The 13,199-nt window shown below is 40.0% G+C and overlaps 1 protein-coding gene across 4 annotated transcripts in view; it reads right to left on the reverse strand.

Annotated features, from left to right (window-relative positions):
* Window positions 1–752: 752 nt before the first annotated feature.
* Window positions 753–13,199, reverse strand: part of lhx9 (LIM homeobox 9) — a 17,308-nt gene continuing 4,861 nt past the window's right edge. Inside the window, exons 1-5 of one of the 4 annotated variants that reach the window (XM_035653892.1) lie at window positions 11,423–13,193; window positions 10,224–10,426; window positions 8,777–9,135; window positions 4,895–5,097; window positions 753–1,670 (exon numbers count right to left, since the gene is read on the reverse strand). In XM_035653892.1, the coding sequence (XP_035509785.1) occupies window positions 1,614–1,670; window positions 4,895–5,097; window positions 8,777–9,135; window positions 10,224–10,426; window positions 11,423–11,602 (1,002 nt within the window). In that variant the 5' untranslated portion in view covers window positions 11,603–13,193 and the 3' untranslated portion in view covers window positions 753–1,613. Of the gene's footprint in view, window positions 1,671–2,106; window positions 4,263–4,894; window positions 5,098–8,776; window positions 9,136–10,223; window positions 10,427–11,422; window positions 13,194–13,199 lie in introns of those variants that run through there. The other 3 variants (XM_035653890.1, XM_035653891.1, XM_035653889.1) reach the window with 3 other exon arrangements.

Here is a 13,199-nt window from a genome sequence, read left to right on the forward strand (position 1 = left end):
CAACAGCCCAGCAGCAAACCCCTGAAATTCTTGTCAACACAGGGCCATGATGTTGTCCAGAATTTTCATCCCGCAGCTCCAAAACTGAGCAGGGCTGACTGTGTTTGTTTGTGTTTCTGCTCCAGCCCTGCTTCCTGTAGCTCTGTGGTGTCAACCCGCCCACCGTCCTCCCATCAGACCCAGGGAACACAGCCCTGCTGCCACAGCGCGCAGGCACCCCAGCGACTGAGGTTTCCTCTTGGACTGACTGAAGTGTTTGCTGTTTCCCACATTGTTGGAATTCAACACCAGCCTGTTTACTGGTCCCCATGTGGCTTCAGTCTCCCTCCCTCCCTCCCTCTCTCCTTCCTTCCGCTTCCTTTTTCTTTCCCTTTTTTCTGCTCTCCATAACACACCTTCTTTACATGGCATACATACCCAGCATTCATGTAAGTAATGAGACAGTACACTACCAACCGACTGACTGAGGCAATCATGTTATTGCCTGTTACAGTTTGTATGTTACATTGTCCATCTTTTGCTACGTGTATCATATATGACATTGCTTTATTTACTTTTAGTCTTTATTGCGAAAACATTTATGTGTGCAAATGTGTAAGTGCCTATATATTTAAATACATTTTTGAGTTTGAGTGAAATAGAGCTGAAACGAATTGTTGTATTACTATAAATAATCTATAGGAACAGTTTTTTCCCCACTGTGAGGTACTATATGGGCATCAGGGAGATCATTTTCATATGCTTTATTTTGCAGCTGACAATGAATCATACAATGAATCAAAGGAAATAATATACATCTCAAGGAAAATGTTAACAAGATGATGAGGCGCATGCAAAATGAGAATCTCTTCTTTATCTGCTTTGTTTTTTCACTTCCTTCCCTCGGTACAGCCAGATGGCAAAGCTCCAGCTCTGCAGTCCTCTTCATACACTCATCATATTTGATGGGCATCCTGCTGCCGAGTTTCAAGGAGGCCATGTGTTTACGAAATGACACTTGTGACAAAAGAAAACTTCTATTTAGCAAGCTGAGTCTTGGGTGGGGTGCATGGGGGCAGCAGTGTGTGTGCAATTGTGTACGTGCATGTGTTAACAGTGTGTATGGTGGAGAACAAAGATTGTGGGAATGTATATATTGCACTTACATAGGAGTAAGGCAGTGGGAAAAGGGTTGTGTGTGTGGTGTGGTTTTTGTGTGTAAGTGTGTGTTGGTACCAGTAACATCCATACCGTCTCTGTTTCACACTGTTGTCATGTTGGATGCCTGCTGTCTTTTAATCACATCCTGTGCCTTTCTGTAATTTTTTTTTTTTAAACTATGTTACAATACATTTTATTATCATTTTTGTGCAGTTACCATTCCAATACAGAAAGATTTTTTTTTCACATTGATATCATAAATATCATACATTGTGGGGTCTCCTCCGCTGATGGATTCAAACATTCAGGACAAACTTTTGTTTAAAAAAAATCATCTGTTGTACATTTGCAACTGAAACAGGTTTTATGTTGGTTGTTTATTTGTTCTCAATATGCTATCATCTTATCCTATTATTGTCTTTGTCTTCAATGGTGAGGATTTCCCATCAAAGTTTTCCCCTTCTGTTAATACTTTAGGGAATTTTCAAACGTCGGGATGTATGGCTGTAATGCCCCAAGATTTGTTCTCCCTGAAAGAAATGATAGAGTAAGAATATATTAACTACAGAGCAACCTGGCTTTACGGGGTCTGCATTTACTCTTACTTCATTTTAGGTTTACCAATATGTTATGCATAAATATATACTATATATGTATATAGATATATATCAATATATGCTTTGCAGCATTCCTTTGATTTAAATTTTAAAGCCATGTTCATGCATTAAAAAGCAATTTCATATTTTTGACTGCAGGGATTAGATGCAAATCCATGGGGCATTACGTTAAAAACCATAAACATCATAAAATAGGAAATAGAAATTAAAAATGGAAGCAAAAATGAGGACGTTTAGCTGGTCATTAGTAACTGAATGCTTTCTCATTTGTTGATGTGATAAACGAAAAATTGTATTCAAGATAGAACACAAAAATGGCAAGTGTAATGAAAAATAAAACCCATTTAAAGCAAAGTATTTTTATTCACACAAATTTAATAAGATATATAACAACCGTTTGGTCCATAAATATTTAAGGGGAAATAGTTTCTATACACCATCTTTATCAAGAAACAGGGAAACATGGACAATCTTGATAGAACACTTACTGTACTCAACTATTAACACGAAGATCAATATATAAGGTTCTTGGATTACCCAACTATATCTGAAAGAGTGCACAAATGCTTTCTATGACATCGCTGCCCCCTTTTTAACAGGATACACCATAAAAAGATCTTCGGAAATAAGATGCAAAACAGTACAAAACTAGTGAGGCGTCAAAAGGATGTGAATCAGTTAACAAAGAACACATATATCCTGAATTTCACAAACTTTCTCCCAAGTTATAGCATAAGGCACATAGTAGAACTGAGTTAGGCATCTACTTCATTAAGTAGATTTAGAGTACCACTTTGTTCTACAATAGAACAAATTGTGACGCTCACAATGAAATGTATCAACTCCATTGAAGATTTGCTCTGTCTTTCTTTTCTCTCTCTCTCTCTCTCTTTCAGCCAGAAGAAACATGTTTTTGGTCTGTTCAGTGGCAAGTGTCATTAAAGAAAGTATAAATATGGCCCAAAAGGAGAACACATGGACAATGATTTCCCACTGGCTGCCTCTTGCGACTCCACCTATCTGAGGTCATTTGAATGTTCATGTCAGCTCTACAAATCTAGTCTGCAACGTCGCAACCACTTAATTTCTCACCCCTACTCCTTTTCCCTTTTTAAAATCACATCGTTACCCTGAGCAACATGATAAAAACAATAATGCACTTTTCACTGGGCAGTATATTGTCACTGTGCAATTGAGTTTAGCTGTGGATCTATGGATATGTTTACTAGGATTTATCCATTTGACTACGGTTAATCTATGAGGCCAAGAAATCCGAGAAAGTGCTCTGTCTTGAAAACAATCGATTACAGTGTCCATAAACTGTTCTCCAATCCAAATTTCTCTTGCTGATTTTTGATTATTATGTGACTGCATTACATGTTGAACAGTTACCACTGTACAGATTGTAGGATTTACTTCTTTCTCTTTATCACAGTAGATTTGTGAATCAAGACAAAAACGTATGCGGTTTCAGCATCTAAATGCCATACAAGCTGCAATGGTTAGGTGCTTATAATGCAATTTAGATGTTTTACATGTAGCTCTGTAAGATATTTCAATGTCTGATTCCATCCAACTCAGTCTTAAAGACCGAAACATTCGGAAATAATTAAAGCCTGTTTTCTGGAGTTATCCATATACAGAACATTCTACAAGTTTATTTCCCAAATTATTTCAAAACAGAAAAAAAAATCTTTAAATTGGATAGTGCGAACACAGTGCATACATATACAGGTTTCTGAGGGCAAAATATTCATATTATTTTAAAATTTACCAATTAACCATAAATTAGGTAGGGCTTATTTTATCATAATTCAATACAAATGTACAAATAAAGTCAAATCAAGGAAAAGATCTACGTAGATTTCCAGACACGTTCAAGTTTAGTTATTTTTTCCAATGAATTGTGGAATCCATGACAATTTTCTTATGCCTTCATCTTCAAAAATGTCCAAAATCAATCTCTGCATACTGTAAGTCAACTACAGACACGGCTGCCATGCGGTTTCAAATGCTACACATTAAAATGATTTCCTTGTGTTTTAATGTGGTCGCTGCTGTTCTTGCTCTTGTTGTTCTTGTTTGTGTACACAGTACAGCACTTTCTGTTCCAAGGAGCTGTCTCTGGTAGATTTAAAGGTGTCACTTAAAAAAATAAAATGTAAATTGAGGAAAGAAAATAAAAAAACAAAACAAAAACAAAAAACAAATAAAATCATATAAAAAAATCAGTCTGCTAGAGATAGCTTGTTAGAAAAGGTTTGTCAAGGTAGTTTGCGAAGGACTCCCCGAATCATGGCTGTCCAAACTAGAGGTGACGGAGGTCACTACAGTGATAGAGGGGTTTGTCAGGTCTGTTAGTGTGGCCGCGCTGGAGGGGGGGGTCAGCGCCCCACTGTCAGATGAGGGTGGAGGGAGTGAGGTGCCATCAGCCTTATCAACACCTCCATTCTCCTGTCGCAAAACGTTCCTTCTGAATTTGGCTCTTGCGTTTTGGAACCAAACCTGCAAACCAATCCCAATGTGGCTTTTACTTTTTGTTTTTAGAATTAATTTTTAAAAAGAAAGTATCAAATCATTTGTACAGTAGTTTACATATCAAGTTATCACAGCTATTACTGTATCAAGTTGCCCTTGCCTTATGTATATAAATCTTTATATGGCAATCTTCATACATTATTTTGTGCTCATGGGGCAGATAACAATGAACCAGTTAGCTCCTGAACACTGAATATAAGAATGTGGATTTTATTAGCAAGTCAAAACAATAATCTTGTCTTTTTTAAATTATTTATCTGTGAGAGCTGAATTACACCCTTTTCTGTTCCACAGATAAAATGAACATGTGCACTCTCATTATTAATAATCAGCTACAGTTTTACACTTAAGTTTCTACGCTTAAGAACGACTCTTCTCCTTTCTTTCCCAAAAAAATAACATTTAAGAAACTATCAAATTTCAGGTAAATACCCCTGGATATACATCTAATGACTAAATGGACCAACCAAACAAACAAAACCAAAGAGATGACTTCAATGGTAATATTGGTGTGAAATGAGAGGGACATGGAGGAGTGGTGGGGTGCACACACAGATATGGGGTGATCAGATCAGTAAGAAGAATGGCTCTGTGCTTACCTGTAGAACTCTCTTAGTGAGGCCTGTTTTCTGGGCCAGCTGCTTTAAGTCCTTGGCATCTGGGTTGTGGTTGATGGCAAAGTAGGATTTCATTGTCCGCAGCTGATGGTGCTTGAAGGAGGTCCGCATGCGTTTGGTCTTCTGCGTTGGAGGGTAGGACTGCTGGTCCCGGTCCAAGTGATCGGTGTCGTTCTCGTTACAGCCTGAGAGGGCAGAGAGCAGAGCACAGGGGCGGCTCAGAGTACGAGAGGGACAACTGCAGCACGTTTTCAGCTCAGCAGCTCATTTTGTTTGTGATGAACACTTCTTTTGCATTGAAATTCATTTTCACTGTGTTTCACTAGTAACTGGTACTAAAGCAGCTCACTCCACTGCTGTTAAGATGACGTTACTTAAATCAGCAAACGGCTTACATCTAATTATTAGGAATGGTCACTAATGAATTGTTGCACTACTTTGAAGGCTCAATATTAATTTAAATACCATGTGACAAGGTCAAGCTGAGCAGAGAAGAAAAGACACAATTAAGTATATTAGATGAATCACATATGGACTTGATTGTGGAAAGGCCATACGTTTCCATTGACTGGCCATGCTAACAGATCTATGATATAGGAACTTTGGTATATTTATCCCATACAATTAAAAGGTGCAAATAATTGACATTTAAGAAACTCATTAAACTAACTAAACTGAATTTAATTTAACATCTGTACATACTGCAATGCATTCCAAGTTGTAATTGTTGCGGTTTGAATATAATCTGTGCTATCAGATTTTTAAAGCAAAATGATGTATTTTAACCATACACTGGGACTGAGCTAAATTATTTCTGCTTGTGTTTGCAAAGACTAATAGGCCTAATGGGCCTCATTTGTCACAGCTTAGTACTGCATGTGTAAAATACTTAAAGATGGTGGAATGCAAAAACGGCTCCCCTACATTAAATGCATGTTTGGCTAAACTGTGCAGCTGAACCATTTATCACTGCATTAAGAAAAATAAAATCTTAACGCTTTATTTCTATATTATGCCGTTTTACAATCTATACGGTTGTGACAGACTCATTATTATGTGCAAGGTAAATTAGCATGTGACTGGCTCTCAAACATTTATAAGATTGCAACCAAAATACACAGCGAAATACATTTCATGATAACGATGATGGAATTTTTCTACTCAATCTAATATTTATGTTAGAACACGTCTAATAAGATCTCATCTCTCACTTGAGTGCAAAAGGAGAGGAAATCTAGCCAGCAAAGTATAAGCATAGGATTTCTAAATGATATAGCAGGCTGTATTGATTTTCTTGTCTCCTTGTAACAGAAATGCTGACCAGCTGATTTTCTCAGTAATGAATTAAACCAACATCTCATATTAAGGATGCAGTGCAAGCAGTTTCCCAAAAATGAATTATTGGCTTATAAATTACAAATCAGCTGGAATAAGGCAGATACCTGTTAATAAACTATGGCTTAAATGTGTGGCATTATTTTGCGCTACATGTTATGGTGCGAATGATGTTTTTTTCTTATTTGAGACTTCTTCTTCAGACGCTTACACACGCCATTAATATGACAATCACTGACATCTCTGTTCTTGTGTTCCAGCCTTCACTGGATTGTGTTTCACTAGATATTACCCACTAGGGGTCTCTATATCCAAACAAGAGCAAACTTTACAGAGCAGTGTGGAATACTCAGTAGACCCACACCTTTCCCTGGTGAGAACTAACATGAATGTGCTCGCTAAAGCAGAAACAAAACCTCAAACAAAACCTCATCCTATTTGTCATGAATATGAGTCTCCTGATCCGCAGAACGACATATTCAAGCGAACAGCCTGAGACTGTAATGAGAAAGGCGTGTTTGGGATATTTAGCACAACACAGGAAAAAGAGCACTTTGGAAAAGAGAAAATGGCTAGACTAAATCTTTCGGTTGTTCACTAATTTAATTACTGTTTTTTTTTATTTTGTATGGGTTTTTTTTTCATTGTTAATGGGCTTATTTGAGACCATAAATGCGTCACATAATTAGAACATTTCAGAAACAAACCAAAAGAGGCATGTCACTTAAAGAAGCCAGTCTTTATAAATTAGAAAATATTCTATTTCATTACATTCTAAATATCTCAAGTGAAAAATACAATATTCCCACTGGGACCTTTACTGTGTCTGTGGTAATAATGAGCTCACAGGGACGTCATCTTACTGTACTTTATGTCTTTCTCTGCTGGGATTTTCTTTTTGTGAAATGTTTTTTTGTTTTTTACCTGTTGTGGCTGCATTATATTTAAACGCTTGGTTAGGCATATCCTATATACAAGGGGGGTGTAAAAAAAAATCACAGTACTACAATAGTTAGTTTTCTACGAGGGCATCCATGAGAACTGTGGGATTTGCATAATCTCTTGGAATTGTGTTTGCGAATAACAAACCAAAGCCCCTTGAACCGGAGCGCTGGCTGTACAGTGCTGTGTTCGCGGTGTTTCGGAGCCCTTGGCCTCTCCCTGCAGCAGGCCCCTCTGCACGGCGCTGCTCTGTCCCTGAGAACTGTGCTGACCGCCGCACGGGAGGCCAGGGATTCCAACGTCACCTTCAATTAACGGAGAACAATTAACGCGCAGATTACCCTTATTCCTCCCCATTCAGCAGGAACACAGGGAAGTTGGCGCACAATGACAAACTTTCTCAACCGCACACTAATTCGCAGAAAAGCGACAACAAAATGGGGACGCTGAACGCTGCGGGGTGCGCCGCGCCCGGGTCCTGGGGGTCGGGTCATAACATTCAGCAATTCAATGCGAGATTTTTAGATGGAGCCTACATTTAACAGCAGCCTAATGTTCGCTTGATTACGGGTTTTCTGTCTTACAAAAAAAAAGTCCAAAGACGTGAGGAACATGGTTTTGGACACGACTTTACGCGACCGTCTCAAACTACATTTACCCCCCCACCACCACCACCTTTCACAGCCATTCCACGCCATTTATTTCGAGCGAAATTCTTAATAATAAAAGTCGATGAGCAAGTTGACGGCGAGGTCAAATTTCGATCATTCTACGTGCAACACACGCCACAGTTTAAAGCACAACAACCGTGCGTTAAAGACGCGTGGACGGAAAGCTGCAGACCAATTAGCCCACAGCCACGGGCGCAGTTCCACTCAGGCGATGTTCACCTACACTGCCTGCAGGAGCGATTCTATTCATTTCAGACATGTAAGGTAGACCTGCGGCTGTTACAGCTGGGGCATTCAGGAACCGTCTGGGTTTTAAAGGGAGTGTCTTCTGCGTAATGGAAACAAACCTATCCTGTTTTTTTTTATTACATCTATTTATTTGTTTGTCTGTCTATTTGTGAGTGATTTGACTTTCACTTTAATCATTTCTGCTGTCGTATTTAAAAAAAAAGTAAACATTTAAATTAATATGAGGACTCTCTGGTCAGGAAAGTCCGACGACCGTGAACAACACATAAACCACAATGCAGCAAAATGCTCCAAACTAGGGTCAATGGACCAAACGGGGTCTTTCAGTGGGCTCCAACAGGGTTTCATCTGCATTTAGAAAAGCTTAGTTTTTAATTTCTCAGTAATTCCACAGAGCAGATTACAGTTAGGTAAAAAGCTCGGTGTGTTTTTGCTGTAGCTCTCACTGTCAGTGTCCCCATTGGGCCTGTCCCTTCAGTATAGCCTACAGGGCAAACAGTTAAAGGATATATAGCTACTTTACAGCAAACTAACAACGAGAAATTTAGTTTAACGTCAACATAAATGTAGACTATTTACAATTGTTTTCTAATATGTATGTATGTAAGTGTGTGTGTTTGTGTGTGTGTGTGTCCTAGGCCCTGCTCCGAGCAACATGCTGTCTCACCTGTGTTGTAGCTGGGTATATCTATCCCCATGGCCGGGCTCTTCCTCTTGCGCGGCCTTCCCTTCTGTGCCGTGCCGGTGCCGTTGAAGTAAGGCAGGCTGAGCCCGCCGCCCTTGGCTGCCAGCTCGGCGAAGTTGAGCTGGGGGTGGTAGTCCGGTCCCTGCACCAGCGTCTCGAAGTGGAGCCGGCAGTACACCAGGCTGTCCTTCATGCCGAAGTGGTCGCCCGTGGTCAGCGTCTTGTTGCAAGTGGTGCACGTGAAGCAGCTCAGGTGGTACACGGAGTCGCGCGCCCGCATTACCATCTCCGAGGCCGATATCCCGAGGTGGCAGCGCGCGCACCTCTGCACGGAGAACCTTCTGGAACAGACAAAAAGTCAAGACTCCTCGTACATAGAGACCCAACGGGACAGACACACAGACGGAGGAGCTGCTGGACTTTACCACATTATAACCTGCACTGCCACTGGTTCCAACAGGCTAATGGGGTTGTGTCGTGCGTTTTAGCCACAAAGGTGTGTGTGTATGTGACACAGCTTTTAGTAGCATACATATGGCTGCAGCCACTGTAACAGGCCTACATATTGAGGTCAGCTATATTATCCACATCTGACCTATACAGTGACGGTTTGGTCGATAGGCCACTTTTAGTTTGGAGTAAAAATATTTGTATGTGGTGAAATGTTGTCTCTTAAATAAGTAAAAGTCAGTCTAAACCTACAATTGCTACGCCCTTGGCAATGCAGTTGACATTAAGCACTGAAGGCTACAGGTTGGCAATAGGTGGAACTATAGGTTATTACAATGGTGGGACAAAAAGTAACTCGCGTTTACTAGCATTTCTTTTATTTCACTGGTTATTACTATAATAGTGCATTGGAAATAATATCATCATGAGCATGGCTTTATAAATGTTTGCTAAAATATGGGGAAGATAATTTGTTTCATTGGTTATTTTCCATACTCGGGCATGCTGGGTAACTGCATGCTGACAAAAGCAACTAAGGTAAATCATTTTTTTTAAACGATGGAAATATATGGTGTAGGTCCACTCCTTTGTTTCTCAGACTTATATTGAGTTAATGTGGTATACATTACACTCAGAGCAAATAAAAGTACAATTTAATATCAAAAGTTATTTCCAATTAACACCATGCAGGGCCCCCTGTTATGATTTTATTCAGACAAGAATGAGGCGTAATTGGACTAAAAGGCTTCAACATAATTGCTCCCACGGCCTGTTGAATCGTGGCTAACAGTGGCTGTACAAAAGTTTTTTGCCCCCAAAAAAATCGTAATTTGTTCATTTAAGAGTTTAAAATGCATTAAAGCCGGTAACATAAATCAACCACCGTGTGCAAGGGTGGCTGTGAGCGCGTGCGTGCGTATGTGCGTGAAAACAGACTGAATTTTAGACTACGTGCGTGATTAACCTTCATTTTTCTTACCTGTAGTAATCCTCCTTGCAATAGATACTCCCATCCTTGGCAAAACACGTTAGCTCCGACTCCAGCGCTAGTTTACATTCACAGCATTTGAGACACCGCAGGTGCCACTGTTTGTCCACGGCCAGGAGGTAGTATCTATCCGAAATCTTGCCGCCACAGCCGGCACACAGAGCAGGCTTCTCCGGGCTCATAGAAGGCATGGTCTGAGTCAGAGAGAGGGAGAGAGAGGGGAAAGCTCATGGCAACTAATTCCTTCAAGAGGCTGCTGAGGGGAATCTTATGCAACATACATTATGCAGAAACTGAACAGGCCTTTAGTAGCTTTATGGCCATGAAATTAAACTTTTTTCTATCTATCAAAAGGCCTTTTGAAGAGCACTTTAAACACGCTGTTAAACAAATGGAGGCTCGGTGTGTGTTCACAGCCCCACAGAAGGAATAAGCACCATCTAACAACTGTTTCTGAGCTTTTCTGAATATCGAGGAGAATGTCAGGAATGTGTCTTGCTTATCATTTTAATATTTTATTGGTTCAAACTCTCTTTTCTTAACAGACAAACAACTAATTCATAAATCGTATTGAGGAGAAAGATATTTAAAAGATTGTATACAGGCCTATTAAAAAAAAGAAATATTTTTTTTTTTCCAGTTAAAATAAAAAAGTCAAATATAGGTGAAATAATAATTAAAATAATAATAGTTCAGAAATGTTTTTTGCCAACAGTTATTTGTAGATATAAAATTACCTGAAGTAAAGTAGCTACATTTCAGTTTAGACAATTATACAAAAAACTAAATATTACTGCTCTAATGTAAACTACAATTCCCTATTTTATTTGATGTCCAGAATAATAGTTAAATATATTTCAGTATATTTAGAGAGCACTGCATGTAAAGCTGCAGCCATTTTATGCTTTTAGTAAATTATTTTCTGCAGATAACCGAGAAGCTACTGAAATCATAGGAAATGTAAGCCATCCATTAATTTTTAATAAAGATTTAACCTCAATAATTTTTCCATAATTGAACACAAAGAAGAAAGTGACAAATCTTCCTCACTGGTCCTCCTACTTACCCCCCAAAAAACAACTGTAGCCAACGTTTCCTCGCACGGTTAACGGTGCCACAGCCGCCGTTCATACAGAGACGATGGTTTAAGTTTTAACATGAATTCAAACACAGGTCGAGCAGGCTCTTACCGACTCTCTCCCGTTGAGCTGCATGCCCTTCGCCAGGCGCGACTCCGTTTTCGACCTTCTCTCCATCTCCTCCATGATCCCTTGGATGTGATCCCCGGAGATCCCGTGGAAAAGCATGGCTCCCGGTCCTGGACGCAACGTGCAACTGCCTGCCTCTGTCTTGCAGCCCACAACTTCCATATACTGAACTGCAGCGCTGCGCCCCGCTCTCTCAGCGCATCCAAATGGGCTCTGAGGCTCTGAGAGAGGCACACAAGAAAAACAACAACACAACCCCAGAGATTCAGGATCACCTCCTCGCCAGAGTGCAAAGGCAACTGGAAGAAAAAGAAAAAGAAAAACCGAAGAAACTACAACATGGGTGGGACAGGAGGAGTGGTGGTGGTGGTGCACCAGCTTTTTTTCTCTCCCCCTTCTCCCCGTGAAATGTCTCTCCTCCAGAAAAAAAAATATATAGTCCAAATGATGCGACAAACCGGTGTGGAAGTGGTAGTGGTGGTGGGGAGGGAGGAGGGGAGGGGGGGCTACAGTGTGAACACTCGCCAAAAATAATGACACAAAGTTTTTTTTTGTTGTTGTTGTTTCTTTTTGGTGATTTCTCTCTCTCTCTCTCTCTCTCTCCCGATTTTTCCCAGTCAGGGGTTCCTTGGTGCTTGGAGGTCAGGTTGGGACTGCCTGGATTTGAGAACCGTGTCCTATTTGTGAAGAGCCCGCAAAGCCTGCCCAGTCTGAATAATTTGGTAGGAGGAGTTCCCCTCTCTCTCTCTCTCTCTCCCCGTCTCCTCTCCCTCTGTGTCTCTCACTCTCTCTCTCTCTCCGCCGCCACTGATTTCTATTCACCAACAAAGAGCTGTCACTCTTCCCTCAAAAACTCCCGATTCTGGCTGCGCGAAGGACCACTATTTTATGGTATTGACATTTTCATTACTTTTATTCCCCCCATTTACAGGAGAGGATGCCGGAGTGTAGTCATAAGACGCATAAACTGAAATGGGCTTAGAATAAATTGAGTGTAAATATTTTATTTATTTAACATGTCTTAAACAAATAATATGCATCTGAAGTACCATAAAAATCCTTTAGTTTTATTAAAAGGGCTCAGAAATAGGGATAACTCATTCTCCTACATGGCGTGTTTTTGTCTGGTTAAGCCACTTTAATTTGGAGATTTTTTCATTTTTAAAACTTCAGAGTTGGGGTTTTAATTCGTTCTTTATCACGTTGGTGTCCCAGAATAACACAATAACTCTGTGTGTGTGTGTGTGTGTGTGTGTGTGTGTGTGGTATAAATGTATTGTTTGGGGCGGGGCAGTGATCAGTGATAGGCTAGAGGGCGGGGACAGATTGAATTAAACAATTTGAAAGACAAGGAATTTTTAAACACAAATGAATGACATTTGGGTTAAAAATAAAACGCCATTTCAGCCTCTTTACTCATAGGAGACAATGGGAGTTTGTTCTTTTTCTGAGCATATCGATTCTCTTTAGATAATGGACTTTTAATATACCTAAATATAGACTACTCTTTTCAGTGCAGGGTCAATTTCCTCTTCATTAAAACGCTCATTTGAAACAGGGATCACTCACAGCCGAGCATTCATTAACGCGGCCCCTCGTCTTTTCTCTGCCTCGAATTAGGCCAAAATCTTGTTTACCTGCAGGAGAGCTGACTTGATGATAGCAGACACAGGATCGCAACCATAAGCACATTTCATTCATCATATGGGCAGCAAGGAGTGATATGGAGGTAGTTAAAAAAAATAACAAAATAACAAAA

Source organism: Morone saxatilis, unplaced genomic scaffold (genome assembly GCF_004916995.1).
Source record: "Morone saxatilis isolate NCDOM2014 unplaced genomic scaffold, NCSU_SB_2.0 Contig12, whole genome shotgun sequence".
Classification (NCBI taxonomy): Eukaryota; Metazoa; Chordata; class Actinopteri; family Moronidae; genus Morone; species Morone saxatilis.